Genomic DNA, 24,565 nt, shown 5'->3' with positions numbered 1-24,565 from the left:
GAATTTGGGAATAAAAAACAACAATTGTTTAAGTATAGAGAAGTGGTAGAATTTGCTATGAATCTGGAAAAATTTCTTGATTTTAATGTTTTGCTCATTGGCCTTCCCAGAAGATAAGGGTTTGTCAAGGCAGTTTCTTCCTGACTGTATATGTGCTATTTTCAGATATGAAATGAAGAGACTTCTAGCCTAAAGGTACGGATTGGTTAGATTTTAAGTTAAATTGTTATACAAAGAGACCCCAAAATATGGTAACTTATGTTGAAATTTATCTCTTTGTCACTTAATAGTATGTAGGTAGGCAGAAAAGGGGCATCTGTGTGTCTATCATCTATCCCTGGGTACAGAGAAACTTTCCAGGTCTCACTGTTCCAGCCAGCCAGGGAGAGAGGGTGGGGAATGGATGGGGCAGGGATTGGGGGCGGGGCAAGACGGGGACAGGGTAGCTGGGTCAGAAGTTGTACACATCACTTTGACTCCATCCTTTTGACCAGAGAAAGTCTCAAGGCACTCTAGGCTGCAAGGAGTCTAGAAAAGAGCATCCACCTGGGTAGTAATGTGATTGGCTAAAACTGGGAAGTTTTATTATCAAAAAGGAGTGAATGAAAAAAATGCTGTTGTTTTTTTTTTTAAAGAGAGATTGTACACCTAAAAATTTAAGATTTCATATTGTGTTTTCACAACAATATAATTAAAACAACAACAACAGGAGAACATGAGGTACCTGGCTGGCTCAGTCAGAACAACATGCAACTCTTGATCTTGGGGTTGTAAATTTGAGCCCTATACTGAGCAGAGATTACAAAAATAGAACTTAAAAAAAATTTAAAAAGGAGAACATGACTATTGGTGGACAATTAGGATTCTCTACCATAGATGAAAAGGGTTTCAGGATTTGGATATAAAATTGACCTTTTCAGGGGGTGCCTGTCTGGCTCAGTCAGTGGAGAATGTGACTTTTGATCTAGGGTTTGTAAGTTCAAACCCCACAATGGAGGTAGAAATTACTTAAAAACAAAATCTTAAAAGAAAAAGTAATATGACATTTTCAGATACTATAGTAAATTTATTGAATTATATTTGCATAATGCTTACATTTTGTCAGGTGGAAAACAGAAAAGACCAGTAGGCAAACCCTGTGATACACTGTCTTCTCTCTGAGTTATGCATTTTCCCAGCAGCCCTGAAGATTACATAACATTGTGTTGCGGTGACTCTAGTCAGTTTGGAGTAGTTTGAATAATTATCCTGAGATCTTTTTCTGTTAGAGAACATAGCACACATTAAAGTTCCCTTGTCCATAAAAACATTGTGAAATACAAATCTCTAAACCTTAGAAGAAGTAGACACATGGGGCGCCTTCGTGGCTCAGTCCATTAAGTGTCTGCTTTCAGCTCAGGTCATGATCCCAGAACCTTGGGATTGAGCCCAAGTTGGGATTCCTGCTCAGCAGGAAGCCTGCTTCTCCTCCCCCCTGGCCCCCACTCATTTGCTCTCTCTCTCAAGTAAATCAATAAAATCTTTAAGGAAAACCAAAGAGGAAGTAGACACAGGCTCAGTGTTCAGGAATAGCTGTAATGCGTATCTGCATTAGTGAGGAAACTGCTGTTAACTGCGGGCTGGAGAATCAGTCTCTGCCAAAACAGGAAAGCTGCCAAATATGGTGGCCGCTACCACCACCATTACTTGGGCCTCACATGTGGGTGTTGGGCTAGACACTAGAGACTCCTGCTTTTGCCTGAAAACGAACAAGCACTACCATAGGCTTGGGGAAGAGCCATATGCCCACTGCTTCATGATGTGCATTGTCTCCCTCAAGGTCCTTTGAAGGTACCTCAGCTTGGTGACCGCTGTGTTGAAAGTAGAAGCTCTAGCTGCAAGATCTCATTTAGCCCTTTAGCCTCAGATGTGCAGGAACCATGCTAGAAACAATGTGGAGTTCCATAGCATTTGCCATGTCTAGCCTCGGGTAGATATTAGTCTAATATCTTTATACTTGAAATTGAGTATATGCATTTCTGGGAAAGAGCAATAACCCAAAACACATTGTATTTAGTTTAGAATGCTGGAAGCTAAAAGTTATTATTCCCCGGAAATATGTCTCCCCAAGCTGCAACTTTATTTAGTATCTGTCCTAGAAATTTTCATTTGTCGTGAGAACAAAAATAGTCATGAATTTTAGCTTATACTATTTCCAGAAATAGTTCAGAAATAATTTAGTTAAATACTATAACTCTCAAATCGTTCCAAGTTTTTATTCCTATCCAAGACCAGAATTTTTCTTTCTTTTCCGATAATGCAAGATTTTTTTTTAAAAGATTTTATTGATTTATTTGACAGAGAGATAACGAGAGCAGGAACACAAGCAAGGGGAGTGGGAGAGGGAAAGTCGGCTTCCTGTGGAGAAAGGAGCCTGATGCGGGGCTGGATCCCAAGACCCTGGGATCAGGACCTGAGCCGAAGGCAGATGCCTAACAACTGAGCCACCCGGGTGCCCCACAAGATTATTTTCTTGGCCAAATAAGTAAGCAGTAATAAGAGCATTGAGGTTCAGATAGATTGTAAAAGCATTACTTTAATTAAATCATTTGAGGAAAAGGAACCTCTTATCCCCAAAACAACAGATAAGAACAATGAGTAAAAAGAAATGATGGAATGTATAATTGAAGTTAAAACTATCCCCTGAATCCAAAAAAATTATCCCCTGTCTCACTCAGCTGTTGCTGAGTTATCAAAAGCCACAAAAAATCAGTGACATGCAACAATAAGGATTTATTTCTCACATACCTAAGGGCTAGGTGGAGTAGCTCTGATAATGTTGGCCGGGTGGCTCTAAGTCATAGGTTGGGTGCAGGTCTTTTTCACAAGGTTTTCATCCTTGATGAACCAGACGGCTAGCCAGGTGGCATACTTTTAAAGCACAAATAGCAAAGGCATGAGAGAATAAGCAGAAACAACAATTAATCTTAAGGCCTAAGCTTGGAATTGGCACACTCTCATTTCAGCATCCATTTTATTGACCAAAGAAATTGCATATTCAAGTCCAAAGACAAGGGCTTGGAAAGTATAACTGCCTTTTGTGGAAGGAACTGTCAAGTTACAGTGCAAAGAACACTGACACAGGAAATGGATGATGAGGAATTGGGATCTGAGTCAAAGTCTGAATTATCAAAATATTTGGAGGGAGTTCTGAGGTACTCCCAAATGCCTTTTTTTTTTTTAATCATTTGTGACTAATAAATTATCCTTAAACCTGGACTTTGTTTATATATTAGGATAATATTGAATTAATCTCTGTAATTGAGATATGTAAATGAAATAGATTTCCTGGCTGAGAAGCTAAGAGAGATGAGGATAAGAGCCCCAGGTAGCCCCTCCCTGCAATTTGGTGAGAGTCGTAAAGATTTCAGTATTGTACATTCTTTTATATTATTAAAAGGGAATTTTTTAAAAAATCACGTCTCGGGGCGCCTGGGTGGCTTTGTGGGTTAAGCCTCTGCCTTCGGCTCAGGTCATGATCTCAGGGTCCTGGGATCGAGTCCTGCATCGGGCTCTCTGCTCAAGCAGGGAGCCTGCTTCCCTCTCTCTCTCTCTCTCTGCCTGCCTCTCTGCCTACCTGTGATCTCTCTCTCTGTCAAATAAATAAAAAAATAAAAATTTAAAAAATCATGTGTCATAAATACAAAAGAAAAACTGAGAATATTTAGTGTTTATTCATGAAATTAGTCTAGGTTTGCATAACCTATTTGTTGTTGGACCTACGACTAATTCTGAAAAGCCTATGATAATAGATAAGTTTTACTGAACAATTTGATGCTTCCTAACAAAAGTGGAAACTGAATTTACTTGATGCTTTTGACTTTTTCTTAATGAACAAGATGAATGAATGTGACCTAACTGTACTCAATGTAATATTACTAGAGACTAGAATGTTCTCTCAAGTGAATATGAAACAGTAAGCTTCAAATTTTGTTCTGAATGAATAAGATTTTTTTATTGATATAGAATTGATGTATCATTTTGTGTCAGTTTCAGGTATATAACATAATGATTAAAATTATTGTGAAGAAGAAAAGAGTCATAATTCCAACAGCTATAACTTTGGTACATTTCTTTCAGTTATCACCATTAGTCATTTCTTAGTTCTAAGAGGTTATTTATCTAACATTTTCTTCTGAGACACTGAAAAATAATCTTAACACTAACTAGAAAAGATACCTGTATGCCCATGTTCACTGCAGTGTTATTTACAGTAGCCAAGACAGGAAGCAACCCAAGTGTCCATTAACAGATGAATGAATAGATTAGAAAAAAAATGACATACACATAAAATGAAATATTATCTTTGCAATAATTTTAATTATGACTGCAACTAACATTGAGCTCTTGTTAAAAACTGGTGCATGCGCACACACACACGCACACACACACAGTAAAACCTGGCATAATCCCAAGTACTTTTTTTTTTTAAGATTCTAAAAATTTATTTATTGTAGGGAGGGAGAATGCGCAGGGGAAGGGGCAAAGGTTGAGGGAGAAGAAGTGGGAAAGAATCCCAAGCAGAATCCACGTGTATTTTAAAAACAGAAATAGAGGCCTCTGGGGGGCTCAGTTAGGTAAGCATCCAGCTCTTCATTTCAACTGAGGTTATGATCCTCAGAGTGTGGGATCCATATGGGGACTCCTCAGTGGGGAGTCTGCTTCTCTTTCTGCCTCTTCCCTCTGCCCCTTCCCCTGCTCACACACACACTCTCTTTCTCTAAAATAAATAAATCTTTAAAAACAGAAATAAAATGGTCATAACCTTTCAAAACAAGAAATTTGTACCATCTTCAGGGGTAACAATTTATAAGCAATCGGACATACACCATTTAAGAACAAATGTACTAAAACAAACATACCATTTGTAAAGCTTTTTCTCTAGGACTGTACTGTGCTGTATGTATTATTAGAAAGACTGAGTTTCAGCATCTGTCCTGGGCAAGTCCCTTAACATCTCAGAGTCTCTGTCTCCTCATGTAAAATGACTGTAATTACTTGCCCTACTTCTTCCTGTTTTTTTTTTTTCCTTCAAGATTTATTTATTTGAGAGAGAGAGAGAGTGCACATGCCTGCAAGCAAGGCAGAGGCAGGGCCGGGGTGGGGGTGGCGGCAAAGGGAAAGAATCCCAAGCAGACTCCCAACTGAGCACAGAGCCCACAAGGGGCTCCATCTCACGACCCTGAGATCATGACCTGAGCCAAAGTCAAGAGTCTGACTCTCAGCTGACCAAGCCACCCAGGCGCCCTGTAGTTGCCCTGCTTTTTAAAATTGTTGAGGGGATTATATGAAATACATGACAACAACTTTTAAGTCTTAAAGCTCCATGTAACATTAGGCGGGGCTTTATTATTTTAAGTCAAAATCCTAAAAATTTGCAGCTAGAAAATTACAACCAGATGTTTCCTAGATATAATACATGACACATTTGTAAACAAAACATTAAGATAAAAATATGCAAAGCTAGTTCTTGTTCAGAAAAATCAAACTATGGTATAAATACGGCATCAAGTTCTATTTTTACTCAATGGTACGCAATTTGGAAGTACTGTGGCTGAAGCCAGCTCTGCATTCTAAGACACTGTTATTTAACACAAATAAAGTTTAGTAAATGATATTTAAGTGACATTGCACATTGCCATTTGTTAGTGCTAGTTTCTCACAAATGTCTGAAGAATTAAGATTTTTAATATTAAATAAAAGTCCAGAAAGGGAAACACTTAAGTTTTTTCACTGTTACATCCCCATTTCCTAAAACATTTTCTGAGACACAGTATTTGTTGAAAACTGAATGAAAGAATACTCTGATAATTGGAGAAGAGAGTGTAAGAGCAGCTATAACACATGGTACATGAAAATGTTAATAAGCCCAAATACCGGTAATATGTGTAATATTCTGACATTTCTTTGGCTCACATATGTTTGGCAGATTTAACATTTCTTTTTATTTGCTTTACTTAGGGAAGAGCTGCCCTAACACAAGAGAAGGAGGAATTTGCCCATGAACATGAAGAAATGAAGAACCTGGAAGCCATTGTTCAAGAAATAAAACCAACTGCCCTCATAGGTAAACTTCTCCCTCTTTGCAGTAAAGCCCACTCTGACCCCATTTTGGCCTGATTCATTTTCCTACTGATTTTTAAGGTATAATTTAACTTTTTTGAGATTTTGTCATTTGGAATTCACCAACACAATTACACATTCACTGAATCATTAGTACTCCAGGGACACCTAGATTTGTAAATTTAATATGTACCGTCTTCTCAGTCTTACCAATTCCAGCCCCAGTGGGGGCTCCCTCTGCTAACTCGGTCAACCTCTTGATCTTTGGCATAATCAACTCTTCACCAGGCTTGATTACTCCAGATAGACAGTAGTTCTCAAATGGGAGTGATGCCAAAGAAACATTTGGCATTGTCTGGAGATGTTTTTGGTTGTCACAACTTCGGAGGGGTTGAAGGTAAGGTGGTCAGGGCTACTGACATCTAGCAGATAGAGACCGGGGGTTGCTGCCCAATATCCTACAATACACAGGAAAGCCCTGCCCCCCCCCCCACAAAGCATTATCCAACTGGACTCTCCTTGAAGACAGGGACCATACTTATATTCCTCATAACACTTAACACAGGAGCTTACATAGTGCATGTGCACATAAGATCTTAAATATAGTCAAATTTAATGTGGCTAAAAAACTCAGCCATAGTTATAAAACTTTATGCCTTATTTTGTGTATATATAATGTTAGTCTTTACTTTGTATCATACTTCATTCCTAGAAGCTCTTGTAAAACAGGTCACAGTATTGAGAATAATGATGTTGATCATAATAAAAGCGAATACTCTATAACAGAAACTGTAATAAGCCTTTATTGCTATTTTTTATAAAATACTATATTTGGAATATTATTTTTTTCCATTTCCATTATGCTAATTGCTTTATTCTTCTGTTAGGATTCTTTCACTGAGTGATACTTAAATTTTACGATTGAATTGGATGATTAACTTAAATGTTAGCACTGGTTTATAAAGCATAATTACTTTATAGCCTCAGAGACTAGAATATACTCATAGAATTGTTCATAGAGAGATAACATATACTAGGCCCATTTTAGTTTCCTAATATAAGTGTTTGTAATCAAAATACCTAGTGAATGGATCACTAACTCAATGTATTATGAACTGAATCTTATATCTGGTTTTTCGTATAGATACTTACAGATTTGTAACCCTAAAGATCATTGGCATGAACAAACTTACCTCTTTTTTGTCACTTTAATGTAAATATTCTGTGTTTTGTTTAGGATCTATTAGAAAGTGACCTGACATGTCTCATTGTTTTGAGGGCAGGGACTTCTTAGATTAATTAACCAATGGTAGTCTATTCACTGGTTTCTCGTTTCTACATCAGGAGTTGCTGCAATTGGTGGTGCATTCTCAGAACAGATTCTCAAAGATATGGCTGCCTTCAATGAACGGCCCATTATTTTTGCTTTGAGTAATCCAACTAGCAAAGCAGAATGTACTGCAGAGCAGTGCTATAAACTAACCAAGGTAAAGCAAAAGTATAACTGATTTCTACCCTCCCCTCCCCATCCCCCAGCTCCACCAGTGCTGGTGCAGACTGATATTTTAATAACCTAATTCTTATTCCTTGTAGGGGAGCCAAGGATATCTAAGGTTCTTACCTCTTAATCTTTAAAAATGAAACAGCCAAGATTGAAAGAAAAGTGAACAAGTCAGAATGGATAAGAGCTATTTCCTTTTCTAGAATGTGGTTGTACAAATCCTCCTCTTTGGTAAAACAAAATAAACTTTGCGGTGTTTATTGACAGTTTTCCTCAAGTGATTTGGAAGTATCTAAGATTGAAGTATGAAAGCTAAAAAGGAAAAAGTTTGATTCTAGATGCTTATGAAAATAACTCTCAGTGAGCTATTTCTGAACGTTGAAGCATACAGTATAGAACCACAGTCTTATTTTTGCTTTGCTAAATCCTGGGTTTGAATTGGACACCATGGATGGTACGTTTGGGCGGCTATTTTGACATCCAGTCAGGTTGCAATAGGAGTCCTCAGAGCTTCAGTACTTCACTGCTCTTAAAAAATAGCTTATTTTATACTATGTTTGTATTAATATATACCTGACTGATAGGTTGACAAGAGCTGTCTTCCCTTTAAAGACTTGAAAATGTCATTACCACAAAATAGTGGTTGAGTCATATATATCTAGCACATTTATTTTGGAAATAAATCCAAAATGAACTGGAGAAGGTAAACATGACGCAAAGTTAAGTCACTGCACAAATTAGTACTTGATGGCCCTGCTTCTTTAATATTATAACCTTAAATGCTCAGTACTAGAATTATTGAAATTGTTGGCAAGGAGCTACTCTGTTGCTTATCTTTCTTATTTGGGATGGCATTCAGTCTCCTCAGTAATTTTAATTTTCAACCCATCTCTAGACTGGGGAATTTGCAGGGCATCACCTCGGTAGTCCTTAAGTCTTTACAAGGGAAAACAAATTCCTCTGGGCAATAAAATTTTAGCATGGTGCATTGCACATAGTAGGCATATAATAAGTGTTTATGTAGTGATTTTGCCGTATATCTCAGTAGGTGTGAAGAATTTAGAGACTCACCAGTAATAGACACAAACACAATTAACCAAATTTATATAATTGTAGTTTTAAATCTGAATGCGTCTAATATAAAGGGTCTAAACTCCTTCTTATCCTCTTAATGTTCTATGTTATTAAAAAACAAGGAAATAAAATTGAAAGTCATTTTGAGGCTAAAAATTTAAATACTGGTTCAGCCAAAGGGCACAAGCAAAGACGAGTAGAGATTCAGGCACAGGTGAGGTGAGGTTAACCACAGGACAGGTTAAAAATATAAAATAAAGAAAGATTATTGAATCCTGAAAAACTATAATCCAACATATTTAGAGAGATTTTCTTCCCCATATTAACAATCCACATACATAAGAGTGCTTAGCTGTCATTTACTGAATGTCGTTCCTCCCTAAAATGATGATTCTAAAAGAGTAGGCAGGCACTGAAGGCAGGGAGAGAGATGATGTTATAGGTCTTTTTCTCAGATACAGTTTTTTGAAGATATATAATCTATATATCAAGTAATAAGTTATATTAGATTTTCTTTTAATAAAATATTTTATCGCAAACAGAACAAAATGTATCAGACTTGTCTGAAAACAGAACCTAATGTTCTCTAAAATGTAAGTGTTCTACAAACATCTAGATGAGAATTTGTTTTCTTTCTTATATGTTTTCATCTTTTTATACCCTAATGAAGATTGAATCATACAACTTTACCTGTATACAAAAGGTATATTATGATCTTTGTTAAAAATGAATATTAATTTAATACTATTAACATTTTAATGGATTTAGACTCTAAATAGGGATGAAAGTTATAGCCCAGTCTGTGATCATTTAGATGATGTCTTGGGGATTTGGTGCTATGGACTTCTCAAATGGATTTCTTAGCTTAAGATACTTTATTTGTCAAGGGTTTCCTATACCTTCTTTAGAAGCCTGACTGTTCTCAGCTATATTTCTACCCTCATCTTTGCAGATTAGTATCTTCCTTCCTTTTGAGAGAGGGAGAGAGAAAACACATGAGTAGGGGGGAGAGGGAGAGGGACAGAGAGAATCCCAAGCAGACTCCATACCCAGTGCAGGACAATCATGGGGCTCTATCTTGCAACCTTGAGATCATGACCTGAGCTGAAAGCAGGAGCTGGATGTTTAACTGATGGGGCCACCCAGATGCCCCTCTTCCTTTGTGATTAGCAGTATGGAATTGCAGCACCTGGTAGACCCTAAGTCACTGCCATCTGGAGCGTGCGATACATGAGGTTTCTCCAAAACAGTGTGACAAAATATGCTGATTAGAGAAAATATGATAATTTTTGACAATTATTGATAATCTAACCTTCCTTTTATTTGCTTATTCCATTTGTGCCAATAAATTTGTTTCCTACATGATTTTCTATATAATTCTTTACAACATAGGAAAACATAAAATTTGTCCAAGTGATTATGTTGAAATGTGTAGATCCTTAAACTCTAACCTAAAATGTCATTCTTTCCAATGCTCTAATGTTAACCTATCATTTTTTTTTTATCCTCAGAAGTCTATAATCTGAAGCCCCTATAGAATGGTTGCTAGGCTTGCAAGTTGGACCCCTGCAGAGAAGAGAGTGGCGATCTCAGGGTATCCTGTGCTTTGCACACTTCTCTGAGGAGAGTGAGACAGAGAACAGAAATAATCACCCACTCCAGAACTTACTGCAAACATCAGAAAAACTTGCCCGGACTTATTAGAGAGTCAATGAAAATTAGTCTTCTTTTAAGCACTCAGTACTTTAACTATGGAGTAGTTCTGTTATGATACATTCGTTTTAAAATATCACACTTCTTTTTAAAGTTAGTCGTGTGTCTGTGTTGTAGGGGCGTGCGATCTTTGCCAGTGGCAGTCCTTTTGATCCAGTCACTCTTCCAAATGGACGGACCCTGTATCCTGGCCAAGGAAACAATTCCTATGTGTTTCCTGGAGTGGCTCTTGGTGTCGTGGCTTGTGGACTGAGACATATCACGGATAAGATTTTTCTCACAACGGCTGAGGTATTGTAAAATACTCTACATTCACCAAGGCTGTATAACACCAGACGAGCTCAGTGTAGGCGGTTTAGTGATTTCTTTATATAACATCTCAGCTCACCCCTATAAGGTGCAAAGTCAAAAGGGGAAGAAAATCTCTCCTAGTGAACAATAAGGGGTGGGTAGCTGGTTCATACTGAGTCACTAAATAGAAGGTAGAAAACTGTTCTGATCTCTTACAAGGAACCCTTTTTTGTCTTCACACTTCCAGTCTAATTCTTTGACAGTAGTGACACAATTAAAAATACCGTTTCCACATCATAATGGAATGATAAGTATTTCTGCGTTTCTCCAAAACTTCCTAAATAACAACATTTTGAAGGTTGAAAATGAAAGTCTTATTTGGCATAGTGAAAAAGTATTTATCACTGAGGTTCAGGGCAGAAAATAGGAACTAATATTTTAAGCAGCAAGAAAATTAAAACAGGGAATTAGTATTTATTAAGTCATAAAAGGACAGATGTATGTTTGAGTGTGGACCTTCAGGAAAGATTCTCAGAATATCACATAGCAGCCCCAACAGGGAATGTTAAGCTATTCCTAGGAACTGAAGGATCTAAAATTTACCCTAGCTGCCAGCTAACAAGTTCTCCTGCCACAGTTTCATAGATGTTGGCACAAAAGCCTTGAGTCAGAGACCAAAGACTTTATTACTTAAGGCACAAGAGGTACAATAGATAACCTTCAGGTTCCCATCACTTCCCCTTTCCCCCCAAGCTTCAGGGCGATGGTACAACGATGGGGCAAATATTTGTAAAATCATGAGCTTTTGATAATCAGAATGTTCATCTGGTTGATACCATGTTTGAACAGGATGCAATTCATGAATGATAAATTTGAATTTCCTCTAAAATTAAACCACTGGACAACATTATACCTAAACTGAATTAAATAAAAATTGGTTAAAATTCAAGTATTTTCATCTTGCAAACATGCTGTTTTTTCTGTTTGAAGGGGAGCTCTAGGAATATAGATGGAGTCTTACGCTATTGATGTGATCCAAGGATTATAATCCCAGTGCTTAGCAATTGTCCTCATTCTGTGAGAACAGGTGTCTGAAGGCTATAATGTTCTGCTCCTTTCTTTTTCTTCACTGTGCTAAAACCATGACAGCTGATGTCTCAGAGTTTATTTAACTCAAAAAATCTTTTTAAACATAAGTAGATGTCTAATTACTCAGAAAGATTTTGAAAGCTGTTTATACATTAAAGAAAATGTAATCGTTGTTCTATGTAACTGTCACATCAAAGGGGGGAAAGATCTTTTACTCATTGTAGCCCATGTTTGCTTTCCTAAATAACTCCAGCACCATCTAGTGACAAGGCTCATGAAAAAAAAAATTATTTTATTTTCTATCCAGGCAAAGTAATAATCACTACATAAAAATGTTGAAGAAAAAAAAAAATGTAATGTCTATAGTCTTGTTCTTATCATAGATAGTGATCTCTCTGGTGAAATCATTTTAGCTGTTCCCCTGATTTTCTCTCAGGCTTCAACACAACATTCCTGATTTTCATACCACCTCATTGTTTGTCTTCTTTCCTGTCCTTTTAACTAAGAGCTTTTCTCTAGCATCCTTTTTTTTTTTTTTTTTTTTTTTTTGGTCCTTTTTTCTTTCCTTTTTATTATGCTTTTGGGGATCTCAACCATTCTTTTGTTTCCATTATCTTAATTCTAAAAGTGGCCAAGTCCTATGCCTGGGTGGCTCAGTGGTTAAGCTGCTGCCTTCGGCTCAGGTCATGATCTCCGGGTCCTGGGATCAAGTCCCGCATCAGGCTCTCTGCTCTGCAGGGAGCCTGCTTCCCTTCCTCTCTCTCTCTGCCTGCTTCTGTGCCCGCTTGCGATCTCTCTCTGTCAAGTAAGTAAATAAAATCTTCAAAAAAATAAAAATAAAAAATAAATAAAAATAAAAGTGGCCAAATCTATGTATCTCTGGTTTTATCTTTTCCCATGTCTCCAGTTACCTGATGGATATTTTCACAGAAATGACCTGCTCCTTAAACACAAGATGCATAAAACCTTCTCACCCTCAATATTTGCATTGTTATTAGTAACACCCTTTTCTAAGGAGACACTAAAGCTTAGAAAAGCCTGACATTCTTCCATTCTCACTCATCCCAAAGTTTCAAACACAGCATGCATACATACACCTGTATAGCTGCTCTATTAACCTGCCTGGAAAACTCTGAGAACTGTTTTTCACCTATCTAAGCCTATCTTTCTCTGCTTAGGTCCCATCTCACACCTGAATCCTTCTGTGACCACTGTGGCTCATCTTGATCTTTTTCCTTAGCCATGGCTGTCTTTATCAAACACTTTGATATTGAGTTTAATTTCTACTTGTATTATGCTCTTGAGAGCTTTATGTTTTAAACAGTTAAGTGTTGCCTTACAATTACATTGTAAATTATCTTCTTTAAAGACAGTCTTTCATATACTTCTTTCAAAACACCATTAGCACCTAGCACAATGCTAAAGCACATACTAGAAACTTAGTAAATACTTACTGAGTTGAGCTAAATAGAAGTAGTTATATATCTTAGCAAGAAGAATAAATCCAACACCCCAGACGCTCACTGCTAGAGGGCCCAAAGAGCGAAGTCCTTGTCTAGATTATATTTTGTAGTTAACAAAGTTTACATGTAGGAGATCTAGGTGAATCTTTTTGTTTGGCAATCCAAAATTTATTAATTTAGGATTATTGCTGGAATATTAGTTGGGTCTCTTATGAAACTAGAAAGTGCATGGATCAGTATCAATCCTGAAGATTTTCTGAGCATTTTTATTACACAAAGAGATTTCTGGCTTTCCTGGTACTCTGGCAGCCTTCTGGACCTCTGATAAGAGCACTTAGTTCTCCCCTGGGTTAGCCCTCCTGGCCCTGCCTTGTCTGTATAGCAGCCTTGGAACAGACTTTGCACCTCCTGTCCACACCCGAGATGCAAGCCTCGGTCACCTACCCTCACATTACTCCTCCTGAGCCATCTGCTCAGCACTTGCCTCATCCCATTCCCTTCCTGGTGTCTGTCCAGAGGACACTAGAGATTGACCCCCATAGACAATAGCATCTGGAGGAAATGGATTCATTTCAGTCACTGGATAATTGAAAATCCAACTGCTGTAACATTGCCAAAATGAAATGAAGAGAAATCATTTGAAAGTGCACCCAGTGTAGTTAGAGACACACTAATGGCATATCAAGAGCCCCAAATAATTTTTGAGTGAATGAGCTAATAGGTGAGAGTGACACTAAGACTCTTGTAAACTCTCTCCTTTTCCCCAAGTCAGTCCCTTCCATTTTATTGGTTTGGTTCCTAACAGTAGGCTTCCGTGGTCACCTGTTGCTGCTTGACTTTGTTCCACAGTTTCTTGGCTCCCTCTCTGTATGACAGGCAGCAATGGAAAGCAAAGACTTACACTGATTTTTCTTGACTCAGCCATCTTCTAACTGTCCTCAATTCTTTAAAATGATACTGTGTAACATTCTTGAGAAGAAACAATGTTGGATACCAGCATATGCCAATGGTGAGAGGTGCATTATACATGTTATCTCCTAGAAATAATTTGCAGTTGGTTGGTTATATAACTTGCCTCCAAATCAAAAAGCTAATAAGCTAGCAGTATGTTGTAGAGCTAGATCTGACCCTAAAAGCTATTTTACTTCCATTCTGCCATGCTGGTCGCCATCTGTTTTTTTTGTTTTGTTTTTTGTTTTAAGTAAAATAGTTAATTTGATTGAACACTTACTTTCCCAGACAGTGTGGTAAATAAATTCTTTACTGGTGCTGATTTCATTTAACCCCCTGAATTAGGAGTTGTTACTAGTCTTATATCACCAAAGAAGAAACTAGGCATAGAAAGGTTAATTAACTTGCCTGAATTCAATTCAAATTGCTAGAATTTGAATATGGACCTACTTCCCATCAGAGCCTGAGCTTTCAACCACTGTGCTAATCTATCCTTTCAAGATTGCGCTACTCATTTTTTTCCCTTGCCGGTTAAATAACAATACTGGGCCCCCATGCAAGTTTTTGCTTTAACATCGAAGAAATGCCAACTGATTTAAAACTGCTAAAAATCCTTTATAGAAAAACAAGAAGTAACAAGATTTTGTAAGCAGCCTATATTCTATAGGGAATCAACATAAAATGGTTTTATTTTGTCCCACTCATTGTTTGGAATAATTCTTTATCAAGTCTCTCTCTTCTTTCCCTTAATGGCATCTCAGTAACATTCAGTTCTGTTTCGATCCACTCATACTTTTAACGAGTATTAATTAAGTACCACTATGTGCTAGGCGTTATTCTGGGTGCCGGGGATACCTCAGTGAACAAGGAACAGTGATTAAACATCTGTCCGGTTCAGAATTTGTATCCAGTTCAGATATCGGGTCCTCTCTCTCCAGTACAAGAAGCCTGCAGCAGCATCTGGCAGAGGGCCCCCTTCGCTTTTACTGGCCCCCCACCCCAGCACCATGAGGGGCTTGGGGGGAAAGAGTGTGGCCAGGCTCTAAAAAACCTTCTCCCCCTTCTCATCAAGGCCTATTCCCTCAAACGTATTGGAAACAGGAAAGAGGGGTGTGGAAGAGGGTAAACATGTCTTTTATTAACTCTCCATTTTGTTAGGCCATCAGGCCATTTGAGGCAGGGGCCAGCATCTCGCCTTCTTGTAGGGCATGTATACAGGAGTTTAAAGGACACTCTGGGGCATGAACCTAAGAGATTGGGCTCCAGCTCAGCCTCCCTCCCCTCCCTCGGCTTTCCCAGCCTGTTGGGCTGTCCTCTGCAGTGGTCACTCAGCTGTGGAAGCACATGCCTTCCAGGGGTACAAGCTGTTCCCCAGCAAGCCCCCTCCCCGTTCTCTTTGCCTCTACTTATATCCACATGTCTGTAACTGCTCCGGCTGAGTAGGGAACAGAATGCCAGTGCCGCCTCCTTGAAGGCACCTCATGCCTTCAAGAGGAGGCAGCATGCAGCCAAGAAGGGGAGAAAAGCCGCTGCCTTACCCACGAGGCCAAATCGTGATTCAAGCGACTGTCCCTGATCCTCCCCATATCAGCGTCTGGGAAGGGCTGGCTGTGTTTGTGGGGGTGGCATGATTCCACCCCCTCTTAGGTTCTGAGGGAGGGGACAGTCCCCACTGATTTGGTGGCTTCATTATAATGTCAAATACTTCATCCTCTTTGCGCTAGATTTGGGGGCCCTGATCACCAAATTTGGGGCAAAGGAAAAGTTCTACTCAACATCCTGTTTCAAAGACAAGAAATAAATGAGTTAAACAGTGTCTTTATTATAAAATTCTTTATGATCAACTTGTGTCAATATAATTATACTTTTTAATATTTTGCATAATATGTGATGTCATATTAAACAATAGTTATACTAGTAACTTCATCTCGCTTTCCTTCACCCCACACCCCTGCCTAAATATCCTTGCTCAGAAGTCCTCAGTCACTCATAGGATTTCACCAGAACTCCTTAATTTGGCATTGACTGTGCTCCAATCCTTACTGTCTTTATGGACCCCCCTCTCTCCTGATCTGGACACACGGGGCTGACTGTGTCCAGCTCATCTATCTCTGCCTTCGGTCTGAATCTTCTTTCTGGAGGGCCCACCCCTTCCCTGTTGGTCTAACTTCTAGTTCTCCTTCAGTCCCATACGCAAGCTCCCTCCAGTGTTCCTCTGGATTTCCTAACACTCACATTTCACCTTTAGCCCAGGCTTTCCTTTCTCAACATTTTCTTTCTTCTTCACTCAACTGTAAGTCTCAAAGGCAGGAACTGCTTTTTTAACCTCTCTTGGTGTTATGCTCACTCATGTCTTTCATACTTGCTGATGGAATAAACAATTGCAGAAATAATTTCATGATTAAAACAATCTAAAACATATTAAGAGATACAGAAAAATAAGTGTGTGATTATTCAAAATGTTTCAAATGAGTAAGATTTTCTCCTTCCTCTCTGCATCCTCAGGTCTATTAAATAATAGACTGGTTTAGACTTGCCAACTGAAATACCTAATCAAATATTTAGAGCTGGAAGGAACTTCAAGGTTGCTGAGTCTACCTCTGTGCCCCAGAAGCTTTAGCAAAGAACTTAGGATATAGAAATTTATTGTTGAACCATTTGAGAGCAACTTACAATATTATGTCCCTTTATCCCTAGATATTTGAGGACATATTTTTTAATGTTATCTCTGCACCATCTTTCAATTTAGGAACTTTAACACTGATGTAATATTATTATCTAATGCACAGTCCAGAATCAAATTTTGCCAATTATCCACAAAAAAAGGCCTTTATAGCCTCTAAACTAATCCTTTAATCTGCAAGAATTTTTTAGTCTTTCCTTTATGGTGCTGACATTTTGGAACATACAGGCCAGTTGTTTTTTACAATGTTCCTCATTTTGGGTTTATCTGATTGTTTCCTCATGATTGAATTCAAGGTATGCGGTTTTGTTAGGAGTACTAAATGCCTAATAATGGCATCCTTCTCAGTGCATCACATCAGGAGGCATCTAATGTCAATCCGTCTCATTAAAAAATACATTTTTTGAGGTATAATTGACTTCCAAAAAGCAATACATATTTAATTTACAACTTGATAAGTTTGGAGATAAATTATCTATACCTTTGAAATGATCACCAAAGTGTATGCCATAAATAATATATCCATCACCACTGAAAGCCCTTCCCTATTCTCTTTATTATTATTTTGTGTGGTGGGTGTGGGTGTGAGAGAGAGAGAGAGCTTGAGAAAGGGAGATAAGAGCACTTGCTGCAAGATCTACTCTCTTAGCAAATGTTTAAGTATATGCCATTTGATTTAGAAAAAGGGAAGGGTCTGCGGATACCAAATGCTGAGGCCAGTTGGGTGATTTGGATAATTCAGAATCTGGGTAAATCGAAATCCTCCTTGAGTGTGACTCCAACATGGCTTTCTCAGCCTCCTGCTCTACCTCTTGTGCCAGAGTATAGGAAGAGAGGAGGAAATAGAACAAGACAAAATTGGAGAGCGAGACAAACCATAAGAGACTCTTAATCATAGGCAACAAACTGAGGGCTGCTGGAGGGGAGGGAGGTGGAGGGATGGGGTCATTGGACATTGGATGATGGACATTAAGGAGGACACGTGATGTCATGAGCACTGGGTATGTTATTTAAGACTGATGAATCACTGAAGTCTACCTCTGAAACCAAGAATACATTATATGTTAATTAATTGAATTTAAAAGTAAATTAATTAACTAGTTAACTTAAAAGGAATATGTGAGCCAGGAGAAGCAGCATGATCAGCCTTGGCCCCCTTACACCTGTACTGTCAGGGTCCTTTTCCCTCCCTTCTGTCATCCTGCTCTGCCTTCCTTGACCCTCTCCCCCGTTCCTCTACTATATGAGAAGGAAAAGCTTCCAGCGCTTCATGGCACAGTAGAAAAGGAACTGGAGTAAGAGACAATGCAGAGTCCATTCCCGTCTTTACTAATGATGTGATCCCACCAATCCCCAAGTCTCTCTGGAGTCAGCTCTAGCCCTGACAAAGGGAGAGACGAAATTAGATGATCACATTAATGTGACCCACATCTATACCTCACTACATGTGACTATTCATTTACTTACACTTAAGTAAAACATGTTTTGTCTTTCTTTTTTCGAAAGGTTATAGCCCAGGAAGTATCGGATAAACACTTGGAAGAAGGCCGGCTTTATCCTCCTTTGAACACCATTAGAGATGTTTCTCTGAAAATCGCAGCAAAGGTAAAACCACTCTTGTTCAGGTGTCATTATTTTTCTGCTAAATATGCATTTTTAGGTACTTCCTTTGTTGGGTCCCCAAATAATGGGACCGTGGTCAAAGGAGTGAGACTGATACAAAGCAAAGGTCAAGCAAAGCTTTATTTCGTGGCAAACATCATGAATCAAGCCCACCGTCAACCCCTTACAGAGAGGGCGAACCCTCCCTGCCTCACAGACTAACTTTTATAGAGCAAAGGCCATGTGGTTGGGCCTGGTCACGCACAGGTGGCCAATGAAATTGTAACACAGAGAGAAAGCTGCACAGTCATGCTAGGTCATACATAAGTGACCAATTGAATTACAATTTAGCCTAGTAGATATTTGAACTTGCCTATCACCTTGGTCGGAATTGGCGCCCAAAAGGCTCCCAAAGGGTGGGGCCCATACTCCTTATGGAGTAACTAGGGAGACAGTATGCGCCCCCCTACTGATTGGATGTCTCCACCTGGCCCTACTCATCATTGCCTGTGGGCTGTTATCTCCACCTGACCCGACCCGCCCCTGTATTTGGGCTTTGTTACTTGGGACTGGTTTCTCAGACTTGCTTTTAAGTAAGTTCCCTGGGGGGTGGCAGGCAGGGTCCATTTATGTTTTACCGCATAAACAACATATTGGCTGTTCAACTGGGGGTGGGGCTGCTCTGGCTGAATAGGCCCTTACACCTTGAGATTTACATTTGTATCAGCTTATTTTGTCAGGGAAATGAGACACTGTGCTTCAGCAGAGTTTAGTAACTACTATTCATCCCTAGGAATTGACAAATTGGGCTGAATCATTAATTACCCTATCATTCCTTTTCTCTTCCATAATCTTAATAAGTTAGTAGGGTTTCATTTCAGTTAGGTTTCCCCACTTGATCTTTTTTTTTCTGCTTAGTGTTTTCCCTATTACATTTGCGATAGTGTCCAAAATACTGCAGATGTGGTAGAATAATATTTAGACCCCGAGTCCCCTGTCTTGTCCATGTAGCCTTGATGTTCAGCATCTTCAAGATCACAACTGATAATACTGGGCAGGGCAGGGTCGGGCAGGGGACGCAGAATAATGAGGGCAAACAAAGCTGTTGGGCTGACAGATGAGCTGTTGGAACAATTAGCCAAGAAGAACCTAAACTCAGAGAAATTTTCTTTAATTGAGATGAGTGAGAAATTGACTTTTTTTTTTTTCAGCATAAATGTGTTAGCCTACTAGGGTTGCCATAACAAAAGCCATAGACCCGATGGCTCAAACAAGAGTTTGAAGGCTAGAAATCTAGGATGGGGGATTGGAGGCTGGATTTTCTCAAAGGGCTCTCTCCTTGGCTTGTAGATGACTGCCTCCTCACTGTCCTCATGCAGCCTTTTCTTTGTTATAAACATCCCTGGTTCTCTTGGTACGAGAGACATACCCTTCCTGTAAGATCACTACTCAGTTTGGGTCCGGGCCCACCAACCAGCTTCAGTTTAATTTAATTACCTCTTCAAAGGCCCTGTCTCCAAAGAGAATCACACTCTGGGGTACTGGGGATTAGTACAGATGAATTTTGGGTGGCAGAGGTCAGCCCGTAATGTTTATATTTGTATGTTTTATGATTAAACTAGGGTTTCTCAACCTCAGCACTATGCACATATTGGCTGGATGACTCTGTTGTGGGGATTTTCCTGGATGTTATGGAATGTTTAGCACATCTGGCCTCTACCCATTAGATGCCAGCAGCCTCTGCCCCGTTGTGACAACCAAAAATGTCTCCAGACATTGCCAGGTGTCGCCTCAGGAGCAAAATTGCTTTTGGTTGAAAATCAAACCATTAACAAATTTATCAAAGCAATACCATATTTAGGACTCCCATACCATTATTTGTCTCGTTGACTGAGGGAGGGAGCATGCTTCAAAAACACATAATGCTTCCAAAACCTATAGATGATCTGCTTGATTATGATTCCACAAAAGAGTATCCTATTTTCTACTATTTATATCTCCTAGTTTTTAAGGAGTTTGGATTGTTAATGTTCTGGACAACACATTATCATTTTTAAGTTCAATTTGAAGATTTAAATGAGAAGGTATTAGCTTTTGATTGGAGGAGAAAGTACAAAAGCACCCTTTTCTGAGCCTCAGGGGGAGTTTAGAAAGATTCAGATATTAAACCTAGAATAATGGGAAAATAATGTCTCTGCAGAGTGCAGAGACAGAAACTGGGAAGTCAGGACAAAGAATCAAGTCGAAGGAGGAAGATGGGCTCAGGGAACCACAGGCTTGAGGTTTCAGAGCACATTCGTATACAATCCCTACAGTTCCAGCAAGTTGATGAAAATGACTGAAGCTTAAAGAGACACTAGATAATAAAGGTGTGGGCAGTATTTCCACATGGTTATGGGGGAAGGGCCAGGAGTAGTTGGGGCGACCAAGACAGCAAGTACAGACAGGCAAGAATCAAGAATAGAATGTGGTTTGTCACTCTGTCCAGAAGACAGAGGCAAGAAGCCAGTGATGAGAAGTCAGGATTTTAACAGACTCAGAAAGAAGCAGTGTGTCAGAAATTAGATAAGACACAGTGTCATGATGGTAGTGGAAATTACGATAGACACAGCTGTGGTAGTGAGAAACCCGGGTGAACTTTTAGTGCGTACGAAGTTACCAGAACCTTTTACAAAAGTGATTTCAGTAGCACAGAAGTTAAGTCTGGGGAGAATGAGGAAAACAGGAGAATCCAAGCTGCTCTTGCAGAGTCTGGCATTGACAAGGAGAAAGTGAAGACTTCACTGAGAGAGGAGATCATTGATACAGTATGTCCTGGGAGCAGAAAGAGGAGGGAACACAGTCTGTGTCAGGAATGCAACAATGGGTTTCATCATAAACTCAATGCAGCCATTGCAAAAAGCACCAGAGGCCCCCGGTGTAATGGAGATGTTCAGAAGCTGGGTGTGGTAACAGTTGCACAACTCTGCCCATTTAAAAATAATTTAATTGTACACTTAAAATGTTTGGATTTTGTAGTCAGTGAATTATACCTCAAAAAGGCTGTTAAAAAGTAATAACAACACACTATAGATACTTTAGGAAAAAGAGAAGAAACTACCCAATTCTCTATTTTTCTAACGTAAGCTGTTTTATTGTTTGTATTCACCTCAAATCTTTTTTCTTTTGCATGACTTTCTTTGCTAATGTCATCCTAATCATGGTGTATACATCTATTTCATGTTTTTCACAAACATTTCTCCATAATATGGCACAGTCCTTGTAACCATAATTTTTCACAAATGCATAATTTTGCATTGAGAAGAGATACTTAATCATTCCAATAATCTTCAAAATCAGACTTATCCAAATAACTCTTTCTTTTTTTAACAACTGGGGTGAATTAAAGACATTTATAGAGTGATTAATTTTGACAAAAAGGAGAATCCATTCTTTTCAAAGAAAGGAAGAACGAAGGTTTAAAGATACAGAGGACATAGTTTGAGTTGTTCCAAGGGGAAATAGAGATTGTTTTCTCAGATTAGCTGGAATGTTCTCATTCCAGTGGTAACAGTCAAATGTAGATTTGACAGAGGAAGGTTTGAAATTGCCTTGTGGGAACTAGGAGAGAAAGGGTTTTTGTTTGTTAAAGAAAGGAATAAAGGCATAATGTGTGACCCAGATAGGGTTAGGAAAAGTATGGCATGGTATGGTGCAGCCATGAAGGAAGAAAGCCAGCACTAAGGGTTGTCCAGACCCAGGACTAGAGAATAGCGAGTGTGACAGCAGGACAGGGAAAGATACTGTGATCCTGGCGAGGAGCATTGAAACTGACCGCAGAGTCCAGCTGCTTAGGTGAGCAGTGATGAATAAGGGCATTTTGTAGGCGGCTGTGTTCAGCATAGGGATTGCTGACACTGCACATTGAGTTCAAACTAAGCAGGAATAAATACCTTTAGTTCAAGTTAATTATCATTCAGGTCTTGTCGAGTCTTTCACCACTGGGTTATCTGTGAAGATCTGTTCTGATCACATTTGATACATCTCTTCTATGCTTGCTTTCCATTGTTTATATCATATTTTCCTCCTGCTGTATGACTTAAAATTGCATTTTCATTTTAGACCTTCTTTGTGTATGTGTGCTTTTATTATAATCTAACTTAATTTTTTTAAATAGACATGAATTAATTTTTTGAATCAGATAAAAACTGACATGTGCTCACCATCAACTCTGTTCATTAAAGTAATTAATACTCTTTTTTTATTCCTAGATTGTGAAAGATGCTTACCAAGAAAAGACAGCCACAGTTTATCCTGAACCCCCAAACAAGGAAGAGTTTGTCCGCTCTCAGATGTATAATACTGATTATGACCAGATTCTACCTGATTGTTATTCTTGGCCTAAAGAGGCCCAGAAAATACAGACCAAACTTGACCAGTAGCATAATAACTGACATTTCTAATTCTGTTAATGAGATCTTAAAGTCTTTCATAATTTTTAAAGATTGGGATCTTTTGTAATAACTCATTAGACTAAGAATTTTACTTTAACAATAAAAGTTCATGGAAGGATATTAAAATACTTTAGGGTAAATATCACACTAGATAATCTTGCTTCATTTACTTTCTTGTTATTTATGGTTTCTCTCTTAATTATTTTGCCCAAGTTCTCTTTAAAAGCTATTGTACCTACTACTGAGAAACACACCATTTTTATATCGGGAACTAATGGAAAGACCAAAATAGTAATAAATTGATATACTCAACATTAAAATCCATAGTTCTTTTGTTGACTGTTTCGTTAAAAATCTACCTTTTTTTTTTTTAATATATAAAGACAAATGAATTTAGGCTTAGGTGAACTTTTGCTAAAAACAGAAACAGCACTTACTTTGTTGCCTAGAGAAAAATAACTTCTCAGGTATTTTTATTCCAATCCTAGATTATAGTAGTTCTTTTAGCTCAACTGAACTCCAACATTTTTAAGAAAGATCACTGTTGTTTACAATGCCTTGTGCAGCCTTAGATTTTAATATTCTTGCTCCATTGTTACATATTCTTATCACCTCGGTCCTCAGTCAGATATCCCTTCTGAAAGCACCTTTCTTCTTCCGCTGACTGAATCCTGTCCCCTGTGCTATTGCTGCCAGGCACTTGCAGATAGTGATCCCCGTCCTGAGGTTGGTATTCTCAGTTCAGCATAGCTGTGGAAAGAGCTGAGTTGAGGGAGCAGATAATCTCCTTGAGAAAGGGCTGCCTGTGGAGCCGACCTCTTAGGGCAGAGAATTCCAGAGTCAGGAGTGAGAGCGTGGTTCCCAGACAAGCTGGATTCTCACATGAGTGACCTGCCCTCGTGTTTCCTTGATTAGCTCAGATAATGAGGAGCTCACTCTGAGTTTGGAGGAAATTTTGTAACCAGTTCTCCAACACCAGAAATTATCTTGGCATCAGGTATTGAGATATTCTAATTACAATCAGTAGTTATAGGCCAGATATTAATATTAAACAAACAGAAACAATTTTAAATCCTTAAGCTCAGGTGCAATAACATTTGCTATTTATTTGTAGAACTATTTGAAGGATTTTGTGAAGTACTTTGTGAAGTAAAGCTTTTAAAACGTGTAAGATGATATTCAAGGAAAAACTATAGTATAAAATGATTTTTTGAAGGTTGACAGTTACGTAGATTGTTTTAGATGTGAATAGAAGGGGTGGGAGTATTTCTGAAAGTAACATTTAGTGAAGAGTTTCCTCAATATAGTTACTTTGAAAAGATCCAGAATGCTGATTTCTTGTCTGTTTCATGTTGTCTTGTAGCTCTAACTTAAATGTATTACCTATGCAAAAGATTGATTAAAGCATAGAAAAAGTGAATGAATAGAATTATGATTGTCTTTTTCCCTTAAAATCTTGTTATATTTTAAAATGATAATGCTGTGGGTGCCTGGGTGGCTCAGTGGGTTAAAGCCTCTGCCTTCGGCTCAGGTCATGATCTCAAAGTCCTGGGATCGAGCCCCACATTGGGCTCTCTGCTCAGCGTGGAGCCTGCTTCCTCCTTTCTCTCTGCCTGCCTCTCTGCCTACTTGTAATCTCTGTCTGTCAAATAAATAAATAAAA

General features: G+C 38.7%; 1 protein-coding gene across 1 annotated transcript in view; it reads left to right on the top strand.

Moving 5' to 3' along the window:
- The window catches only part of ME1 (malic enzyme 1), a 191,151-nt gene extending 166,829 nt beyond the window's left edge, over positions 1 to 24,322 (top strand). Inside the window, exons 10-14 of the mRNA XM_059400996.1 lie at positions 6,001 to 6,106; positions 7,447 to 7,589; positions 10,508 to 10,681; positions 18,374 to 18,472; positions 22,720 to 24,322. Coding sequence (XP_059256979.1) covers positions 6,001 to 6,106; positions 7,447 to 7,589; positions 10,508 to 10,681; positions 18,374 to 18,472; positions 22,720 to 22,890 — 693 coding nt within the window. The 3' untranslated portion in view covers positions 22,891 to 24,322. The remainder of the gene's footprint in view (positions 1 to 6,000; positions 6,107 to 7,446; positions 7,590 to 10,507; positions 10,682 to 18,373; positions 18,473 to 22,719) is intronic.
- The last annotated feature ends 243 nt before the right edge of the window (positions 24,323 to 24,565 follow it).

This window comes from Mustela nigripes, chromosome 5 (assembly GCF_022355385.1).
Source record: "Mustela nigripes isolate SB6536 chromosome 5, MUSNIG.SB6536, whole genome shotgun sequence".
Lineage (NCBI taxonomy): Eukaryota > Metazoa > Chordata > Mammalia > Carnivora > Mustelidae > Mustela > Mustela nigripes.
This window is presented reverse-complemented; position numbering and strand designations above follow the sequence as displayed.